Source organism: Temnothorax nylanderi, unplaced genomic scaffold (assembly GCF_030848795.1).
Source record: "Temnothorax nylanderi isolate EJ_2023f unplaced genomic scaffold, tnyl_v1.0 TNYL_tig0472_pilon, whole genome shotgun sequence".
In the NCBI taxonomy this organism is placed as follows: Eukaryota; Metazoa; Arthropoda; class Insecta; order Hymenoptera; family Formicidae; genus Temnothorax; species Temnothorax nylanderi.
In genome coordinates this window covers 41,231-52,029 of record NW_027249534.1, presented here as the reverse complement: position 1 = coordinate 52,029, position 10,799 = coordinate 41,231, and the positions used below count along the sequence as shown (strand labels likewise).

The following is a 10,799-nucleotide window of genomic DNA, read 5'->3' as shown; positions in this document are numbered from 1 at the left end:
AGCAAATAATTTCCGTGTGAATTTCTAATACTATTTTCAACTAAACTGCGCGCCAACGAATTGTCGGTCTTGAAACACAGTTTTTCGTTAGAACAGTAAATTCACTTAAATAAATCGCAAATCGAATTAATTTTTGATGCTGATACAAATCGTATCTAACATCCCCCCTTTCCCCGAATATTACTGTAAAGAATTTATTGCGAAACAATATTATCTCAGTCAGGGTTTTTTCGCAATAAATTCTTTACAGTAATATTCGGGGGAAGGGGGGATGTTAGATACGATTTTCGATAGAACAGTAAATTTACTTAAATAACGAAGAAGCTGTGTTTCAAGACCGACAATTCGTTGGCGCGCAGTTTAGTTGGAAATAGTATTGGAAATTCACACGGAAATTATTTGCTACTTAGATCCTAGTTCGGACTTGATGGCGTTCTTATATTAAATTGATTTTAAATCTTAGAGTCCTATTACTATTATTATTACCCTGATGGAAATATTTTACTGAATATAATGGAATTTTACTGAAATTCTGTCTCAATTGACCTAGATGAAAATATTTTGCTAAAAGTACTATGAAATTGATGATAAATGAAATGAAAGTTATTGAAAAATTACTGAATATATTTCAAAATAAATCATAATTTTTTTATGAAATTTAATGTAAATACTGTGAAATATAAGAAAAATTAAATTATACTGTTGAAAAATAATGAAAAATTTGTTAAAATATTAGATATCATGAAAGTTATTGAATTTAACTGAAATTAACTGAAAACTGAAATTTTCATAATGATATTTATGGAATAATAATGAAAAGGGGTCAATTTTGATAGTAGAATTTAATTATATTTTCAGTCAAATTTTTACACCAGGGATAATTATTAAATTAATAACTTACTTTCTCTAGCTTTATTTATCACCACGATTCCAACCTTTACTGACAAATTTCTGAGTCCTTGCTCATTCAGTCGCTTTTTGGAACTGAAGCATAGGAGCCTTCGTTAATTTGAGAATTTAGCTGATGCTAATTCGAGTTTATAAGACGATAAGTCTACTTTTTGTTGAGAATTACTACTTTTTTATGTCACAGTTTTAAAGAATTCGATTTTTACTTAATTTATAGATTTTTTACTATTTGACTATTACATAGCTTGACTTCGGCGGTAATAACTCCATGTAATTTGTATACTATAAGCCTGTGTTATTAATATTAAGAAAGTAAAAACGACCGCATATGATTTAAATCAATAGAGAGGATAAATTCCATAATAAAAATGCTGTAATTATTAATTAATGTTAATCTTATGATGTTAAACTTCCTTTTAATTTATTTCATCTCTCGACGGATTTTTTATGTAACGGGATTATTATGATGTATTACAGTTAATTAGATTGATTTATTTGATTGATTGAAAAAGTCTCTGTAAAGCACGAAACGTCCCAGTTATTTTGACGGAATATTAAACTATATTATTTAGAATCCTGTTGTTCGGTTATTGGCTCTTGTCCTTGTTTTATTTAAGACATACGAGCTTTATCTACTTATATATTTTTTAATTTATACATATTAAAATTATTGCAATGTTAAAAAAAACAAATTTTTTACATTATCTCATGACGGAAGAGACCATGGCACCACCTTCTCGCGGTTTCCGTTGAGCAACAATATGTACGTAATCTATTCGTAAAAGTGAAATACGCAGAACTGTTATTGCAAAAATTTGTCCTTTAATTTTACTATATGTATTTTATACAAGACATAGTAACTTGTTCCAATGTCAAATAATTAATGAAATAAAATTGCTTAAAGTTTCCATGTGCGTAATCTATCGAGCCGATAGAAGCAATTTTCTAATAGTAAACGTGGACGAGCGAGTAAGACGATCGGCTATAGAATGCTGAAGGTCTCAAGTTCGAGTCCTGGTTTTTTTCTAACTTTTTTTGCATTTTTATTTTTTTAGGCAAATGAGTTGTTATGTAATACATATAAACTAGGAAAATTATTTGACAATCATTAAAATTATTCGCATATTTTCTAACAACTTTAGGAAAGTTAACGATTTGCTCATAAAAAAATAAGAAATTATTTTCAAATTACAAAATAAGTTTTCTTTATTATTATATAATAACAATAGTATTGTTCATTAATCCTCGGTCTCGGCTTCATATATATATATATATATACTATATATATAATCAATAAATATCATAAGTAATTAATTAATAAGTACGACAAGACCTAAAAGGTGTGCGCGCGCGCGCGAGCGCGAGCGCCGAGATATTTTAATAAAGAAGCCTAGCACGATTCTCGCCGGCTCGCGGCTGACCGAGCGTCGAGCATCTGACATCACTGCTGAAATCTGGCATCACTGTATATTTAGTCCGGATTCGCACCAGGGGCAAAGTCTGTAGGTAAAATCGGGTATATTTAGTCCGGACTCGCACCAGGGGCAAAGTCTGTAATGTGATTTAGTCCGGACTCAATCCTAGGGGCAAAGTCTGTCGGTAAAGGGCAAAGTGTGTCGGTAATCAAAGCACGGAAATGCTGGTCTCGACTTTTGAGGGGCCATTGGCTATCTGTCTATTAATCTGTGCCCCTAGGGGCTCTTAAGAGTCCCCGGTGGCTAGAGTCCCTATAAGAAGAGTCTGGACACCGCCCGTCTGATTTCGGATTGGTTCCGCCATGTATGGGATGAAACCGGAAGTTTCCTTGGTTAGGATAATCCGTAGATGTGCGCGTAAAAGTGATGACAGAGTCTGGTGATGATTATAAAGTTTACGAAGTGTGTTAAAAGAGAGGTGAGTTTGTGTATTTCTTGTGATTAACATGTTTTAAAAAATAAATAGATAAATGCATGAAATTTGTACAAATCAATACAATTAAATTTGTAACAGATGTGTAGGTTATATTAATCTATCTTTTATTATTGCCAAGGTTGGGTAGTGTCTAGTTAAAAAGATAAAAGTTAAGTTAAAAAGTTAAAAAGTTAAATATTTTTAACTTAACTTAGTTACATTTTAGACTTTTAACTTTTAACTTAATTTAGTTACATTTTATCGGTAACTATTAACTTTTAATTTAACTTTCTTGAAGTAAACCATGCCATAAATAAAGGCGTCGCGAGATGCCTACCTACAACTCTACATTTATAGTATAGGACCTTGATTCTCGAACTCAACTGTGAATTTGTTTACATACGAAACGGCCCAATACTGCGCCAGTACTGGTTGTTGCAGTTCGGGTACTGGCGTAGTACTGGCAACACTACTGGCGCCGTACTGGCGCCAGTACCGGATGATAACTTGGGCCCAATACTGGCAGACAGTACTGGCCCAGCCGTTGTCTACTGGTACTGCCCCAGTACAGGATTTATGATCGGTTTAGTACTGCGCCAATACTGGTTGCCAGGTGCCAGATTTCTGATACAATGCTACGTGCCAGTATCGAGCCAGTATCGAGCCGACACTGATTTCCGATATTCACCCGACATAAAAAAAATTATTTATTTTGAAATTGTATTACTATTTTTTAACTAAATTTGTTTCTTAAGATGCAGTCTATGATTATAAATATTTTCTCGTATTTGAAAAACACACTTACCTTGGTGGAATTCGAACTCGGGACCTCGGGACCTCTGGATCGTGAGCCAACTGCCTTACATGGTAGACTACTTCTTAATTTGATGTAAGTGTTATATACAATCTACATATGTCATAACCAGCGCAAATATATAATTTTTCAAAAATTATCTTAAGAAACAAATTCAGTTTAAAAAGAGTAATAAAATTTTGAATTGGATATATGATATAATATTTCTTAATGTCGGGTGAATGTCAGAAACCAGTGCCGGCTTATTACGAAATTTTGTGTTTGTAAATATATTTATAAAGTTAAAACATCCTTATCAAATCCTTACAAGGGCCTCATTACACAAAAATAAGAAAAACCTTTCTTATGGCATCCTTAATAAATAATGATCGGGACCTCATCCGGTTAGCCCTAATAAATAAGTATTTATGAAGTTAAAATATCCTTATCAAATCTTTACAAGGGTCTTACTAGACAAAAATAAGGGAACCTTTCTTATGGCATCCCTAATAACTAATGATCGGCGCCTTATGTTATGTAAGGCCATCCCTAACAAATTTTTACACGGGTGGCTGATAGAACCTTGGCCGGCAATTGACTGCCGTAGCATCGGCCAAGCGTTGGTCTTCATTGTAATGCCAGATTATTCTATATAGGTAGGCAGTCAGTTATTTGCCAGTGATGGCCCAGTACTTTCTGACAGAATGTTGGGCGACGTACGGCTGCCAACCATCGGCCAAGTGTTGGTCTTCGTTGTAATGCCGGATTATTCTATATAGGTAGGCAGCCAGTTATTTGCCAGTGATGGCCCAGTACTGTCTGACAGAATGTTGGGCGACGTACGGCTGCCAACCATCGGCCAAGTGTTGGTCTTCGTTGTAATGCCGGATTATTCTATATAGGTAGGCAGCCAGTTATTTGCCAGTGATGGCCCAGCACTGGCTGATAGAACCTTGGCCGACAATTGACTGCCGTAGCATTGGCCAAGCGTTGGTTTTATTGTAACATCTGGCAACTCCTATATGGGGGGCCATATTCCGTGTAGTGTGATTGGTTGTATGCTTCTAGAAGAATTGACCAATCACAAAGCTCAGAATGCCCCATTTCGTATACGCTAGTCGCAGCACTATTACTTATCTCCGTGAACGCACTAAACGCAGTATAGTCGATCTGGCCACTGGCTTCCACCTCTTTACAACAAACGCTATATTTAATAACACGCTGGACCAGAACCGAAACGAAAACGTGATTATAACTGATCATATCATTCAACATATCGACTGATACATTTGCGACGGAAAAAGATTTCCCTCAGGCACTCAAACGTGCTTTTATACAATATAATACCTCGATACCATCTTCAGCTCATGTTGAACGGTTGTTCAGTGCAGGAGGACTCGTTTCCTCCTGCACTGAACATTCAACAATGAGCTGAAGATGGTATCGAGGTATTATATTGTATAAAAGCACGTTTGAGTGCCTGAGGGAAATCTTTTTCCGTCGCAAATGTATCAGTCGATATGTTGAATGATATGATCAGTTATAATCACGTTTTCGTTTCGGTTCTGGTCCAGCGTGGCGACAAAAAAATTTAACTTTTAACTTTTTAATTGCTAATTATTATTAACTTAACTTTTAATTCAATTAATTTCATTATGGATTAACTTGTATCTTAACTAAGTTAAATTTTCAAGGCTGTTAACTTTAACTTAACTTAGTTAAAAAAAAAAGTTAACTTACCCAACCTTGATTATTGCAGTATTAAAATGCCTTATTGTGCAGCTAAAAATTGCAAAAATACATCCACACAGAACATTAAAATGTGTAGCTTTCCAAAAGAGAACAAAGTACGAACTGTGTGGATAAATAATATAGGACGTAATAACTGGCAGCCCAAAAAAGATTCGCGTTTGTGTGAAGTATGTTATGTAGTATATTGACACACACACACACACACACACACACACACACACACACACACACACACACACACACACACACACACACACACACACACACACACACACACACACACACACACACGCGCGCGCACACACACACACACACACACACACACACAAACGCACGCACGCACGCACACACACATTTTTTCTATATTTTATATTTTTTTATTTTGTTCTTCGCATAGGTTCATTTTGATGACGATCAATGGGAAAAAGTAAGAATAGATGGAACTAAAAAATTAAAATGGAAAGCTATACCCACAATATTTGGAGAAGCAGCTCAAATCCGAACAGAAATGATACAAAATAATAATTTTCAGCAAAGTAATGATTAAAGTTCATGATACAATTAAATTAAAATCTGTAACTTATTTACATTACTATGTTAAAATATTCGAATATCTTTCTCTTTTTAGATAACAAGTTTTTTTATTTACAACAGATAAATAATAACAATATATTTTCTGTTTTTCAAGAAGTATCTATCCAGGAAGAGAATTTGCCAACAATAAGTACTGAAAGCACGAACCAAGTAAATACAAATACAGTTGAGATTTCGGAACTGCCACAAAATAACAACGTGGAAGAGGAGTGTAAAGAAGAACAAAATAAAAAAGCTGATTTGGCGTTAAATCCTAAGACATTTCTTGAATATAAACAAAGATTGGAAAGAATGGAGAAGCTTTGGTTGCAAAGTCAGAGAAGCAGAAGAGGGATAAATATACAGTTGCAGAAAATAAAAATAAAACTGAAGAGACTACAACAGGATGTACGAACGGTGAAAGCTATAAATAAGCTATTTAATAAAGATCAGATTAAACTTTTGACTATATACAAAAAAATGCCGCGTTGGTGTAACGACACATTAACCACAGCTTATCGTTTAAAGTTTGCTTGCGGATTGCATGGATACGAAGAATTACTTCGAAATAATTACACAGGCACACAAAATAAAAAAAGTGGTCTGTTCTTTTGACCAGACCCACCTATCTTTATGTATTTTGACGCGCTGAATCCGAATCTGAAGTCCGTTTAGCCCAAACACCCTCAAAATTTCGAGTAAATCGCAAAAAAATAGCTAAAAATTGCGAAAAATTACGTTAACAAGTGCGAGAAAATTCGGAAAAATTTTTTCTGACCTGGATCAAGTGTGTTTCTTTTGTATTTTGACGCGCTGAATCCGAATCTGAAGTCCGTTTAGCTCAAACACCCTCAAAATTTCGAGTAAATCGCAAAAAATAGCTAAAAATTGCGAAAAATCACGTTAACGAGTGCGAGAAAATTCGGAAAAATTTTTTCTGACCTGGATCAAGTGTGTTTCTTTTGAATTTTGACGCGCTGAATCCGAATCTGAAGTCCGTTTAGCCCAAACACCCTCAAAATTTCGAGTAAATCGCAAAAAATAGCTAAAAATTGCGAAAAATAACGTTAACGAGTGCGAGAAAATTCGGAAAAATTTTTTCTGACCTGGATCAAGTGTGTTTCTTTTGTATTTTAATGCGCTGATTCCGAATCTGAAGTCTGTTGAGCTCCATTACTAAAAAAATTTGGCAAAATCACAAATTTAAAAAAAAATGAAAATCGTGAATAGTAAAAAATCCAGAAAAAAATGTCATGGATATGAATTACTTCAGAACAAATTGTACGGAATCAGGTTTACTTTGATGTTCTTCTTATACTGTTTTTCTCCTGTAGCGAACTCTTTTCTCTTCGAATGACCTATGCAGTGGGTTTTTCTTTCTCTTCTTCCCATTCTGATTCGTTTCTCTCTTTAGTGTCCAACAGTAATCTGCCATCATGTTGATATCCCATCTTCCTTGGTATCGAAATTCCATTTCACGTATATCTTGATGGAATCGTTCTCCTTGTTCTTCACTGTAGTCTCCAAGGTTTTCAGGAAAGTAGTTAAGATGAGAATGTAGTAAGTGCAATTGAGACACGATTTTCAGTTTTTTTTTTATTTGTGATTTTGCTCCATAACGGGAATACATATGCATTTATTCCAATAGGTCACTCCACGAAGCTCAAAGAGACTTACGAGAATTTGCAGATAGTATTGGAGAAAATAAAGTATTTGGAACATCAATGGAAAGTTTGCTGTGATCTGAAAATTTTAACTATGATCCTAGGCCAACAATCAGGTTTCACAAAAAATCCCTGCTTCTTATGTTTATGGGATAGTAGGGACAGGATGAATCACTATATTCAGAAAGAATGGCCAAAGAGAACGGAATTTCATCCAGGATCAAGGAACATTAAACGCAGACCATTGATTGATCCTTCGAAAATTCTGCTACCACCTCTTCATATCAAGCCTGGTCTCATGAAGCAGTTTGTCAAAGCTTTGAATAAAGATAGTGACTGTTTTCAATACTTAGGAAAGAAGTTTCCCGCGATAAGTGATGCGAAATTGAAAGAGGGTATCTTTGATGGTCCTCAAATTCGAACTCTTTTTCGAGACGAAAATTTCATTACACAGATAAATGACACTGAAAAAGCAGCGTAGCAAAGTTTCAGGAATGTATCTCAGAACTTTTTAGGAAATGAGAGGAGTGAGGATTACCAGATTTTGGTTGAAGAGTTGTTGAAAAATTTTAAAAAGTTAGGTTGCTTGATGAATCTCAAATTGCACTTCCTACATTCTCATCTTAACTACTTTCCTGAAAACCTTGGAGACTACAGTGAAGAACAAGAAGAACGATTCCATCAAGATATACGTGAAATGGAGTTTCGATACCAAGGAAGATGGGATATCAACATGATGGCAGATTACTGTTGGACACTAAAGAGAGAAACGAATCAGAATGGGAAGAAGAGAAAGAGAAACCCACTGCATAGGTCATTCGAAGAGAAAAGAGTTCGCTACGGGAGAAAAACAGTATAAGAAGAACATCAAAGTAAACCTGATTCCGTACAATTTGTTCTGAAGTAATTCATATCCATGACATTTTTTTCTGGATTTTTTACTATTCACGATTTTCATCTTTTTTTAATTTGTGATTTTGCCAAATTTTTTTAGTAATGGAGCTCAACAGACTTCAGATTCGGAATCAGCGCATTAAAATACAAAAGAAACACACTTGATCCAGGTCAGAAAAAATTTTTCCGAATTTTCTCGCACTCAACGTGATTTTTCGCAATTTTTTGCTATTTTTTGCGATTTACTCGAAATTTTGAGGGTGTTTGGGCTAAACGGACTTCAGATTCGGATTCAGCGCGTCAAAATACAAAAGAAACACACTTGATCCAGGTCAGAAAAAATTTTTCCGAATTTTCTCGCACTCAACGTGATTTTTCGCTATTTTTTGCTATTTTTTGCGATTTACTCGAAATTTTGAGGGTGTTTGGGCTAAACGGACTTCAGATTCGGATTCAGCGCGTCAAAATACATAAAGATAGGTGGGTCTGGTCAAAAGAACAGACCACTTTTTTTATTTTGTGTGCCTGTGTTATCCATTGCCTTCTCTTCGTACTCTAAGACGTCATTTAGAAAATTTAAAGTTTTTACCTGGTATTTCTAATAAAATATTTAAATTTTTGAAATTCAAAGTAGCTCAATTTAGAAACAATACAGATAAATCTTCATATTCTTCATATTCTTCATAATCTTCATAAAGATTGCATTGTTATCGTGGATGAGATGAACATAACACCTGGAGAGTTTTATTGTCCGTCGACAAATACATTTCTCGGTAAATCCACAATACCTAATGCAACTGAGAGTAATATACAAATAAATACTCACAGCGAAAAACCTTTTGCGAATCATGCATTAGTTTTTTTGCTTGGTGGAATTGCCAGTCGATGGAAACAGATTGTTGGATATGAGTTTACATCTGGCTCTATACATGCTCAAGTTTTTAAATCTATTATTGAAGACATTATTAACAAAGCAGAAAACATCGGTCTGCGAGTACACGCTGTTACCTCAGATATGGGAGGATCAAATCAAAGTATGTGGAAACTGTTTGGAGTAAATGTTTCTCGATACTCAACTATTCAAACTTTCTGTGAACATCCATGTGATAAATCTCGCAAACTTTATTTTTTTCCTGATGCAGTTCATATTTTTAAAAACATTAGATGTTGTTTACTTAATAACCGAGTTTTTAAACTTTCACAAGATATTGTAAATAAACACAACTTACCATCTAATAGAGTTTTAATAGATCACATTAAAGATTTATCTAATTTTCAAAAAGATATGGAATTAAAACCAGCTCGAAAATTAAAGGATGAAAACTTGAACCCTAATCAACATTTCGGTAAAATGCGTGTTACAAACTCAACAAGTGTGTTGAGTCATGATGTAAGCTCTGGACTCAAACTTTTATCAGAAGAAACCTCTAAATTGGACTATGAAACAACATCGTGGTTTGTTGAGCAAATCACAAAGTGGTTTGATCTGATGACTAATCGTAACCCTGTATTAGCTTTGTCTATGTTAAAACCACAGAAATATTATGAAACAGTTGAGTTTTTAAATACAATTATTAGTATGTTTAATGAAATGGAAATCGGAATACCGTCCGTATGGAAACCAGTTCAAACTGCTGTATTAATGTCAACCACATCATTCCTTCAATTATCACAGTATCTTTGAATGAAATGGGTTTCCAGTTTGTACTCTCAGGAAGATTCACACAAGACTGCATTGAGAATTTATTTTCCGTTGTTAGAATGAAAAACGTTATTCCAAATGCTCTCCAGTTCAAAAACAATTTGAAATTAATTTTGGTTGCTCATTATATGAAAAATGTATCTAAGAGTAGCTATTTTGAAGATGATCGACAGTTTTTCAGTGAATTCCTGAATGTTTTGCAACAAAGTCGAAACACGCATGTTATCGAGAATGAGCCATCTGCAAGCGAAATTGAAAATTGTATCCTCAACTTGCCTGAAAAAGAGATTAATCTTTCTAAAACTAAAAAGAATTGTTTACATAATATTGCCGGGTACATTATGAGTAGTATTAAACAAAATCAAAGAACTTGTGAAAACTGCATGCAACAGACAGGTTCTAACCAATCACCTTCTTTTTATTACAATCGATTAACAGAAATAAGGCGTCGTAAAGGATGCAATTTATTTTTTCTTAATCAGCGTACTTTCAAATTTTTTCTTGAAATGGAAACCATTTTTAGAAAATATTACGACTATATGCGTTTACAAAAACACATTAATTTAAAACAGTTTTTTGTACATCAATTTCATAAAATTAATTATTTTTTACCAGCATGCCA

The 10,799-nt window shown here is 34.2% G+C and overlaps 1 protein-coding gene and 1 long non-coding RNA gene across 2 annotated transcripts; one reads left to right on the top strand and one right to left on the bottom strand.

The window, feature by feature from the left end:
- Positions 1 to 2,974: 2,974 nt before the first annotated feature.
- Positions 2,975 to 4,190, bottom strand: LOC139783143 (uncharacterized). The gene is made up of 2 exons (XR_011721135.1): positions 4,083 to 4,190; positions 2,975 to 3,951 (listed from the first exon to the last, which is right to left on the bottom strand). It is a non-coding gene; the product is annotated as an uncharacterized lncRNA (long non-coding RNA).
- A 1,144-nt stretch (positions 4,191 to 5,334) lies between these two features.
- On the top strand, positions 5,335 to 7,436 carry LOC139783142 (uncharacterized). Its single transcript, XM_071722282.1, has 3 exons — positions 5,335 to 5,511; positions 5,742 to 5,880; positions 6,033 to 7,436. The coding sequence occupies exons 1-3, from the start codon at positions 5,359 to 5,361 to the stop codon at positions 6,530 to 6,532; spliced, it is 792 nt and encodes a 263-aa protein (XP_071578383.1). The 5' UTR covers positions 5,335 to 5,358; the 3' UTR covers positions 6,533 to 7,436.
- The last annotated feature ends 3,363 nt before the right edge of the window (positions 7,437 to 10,799 follow it).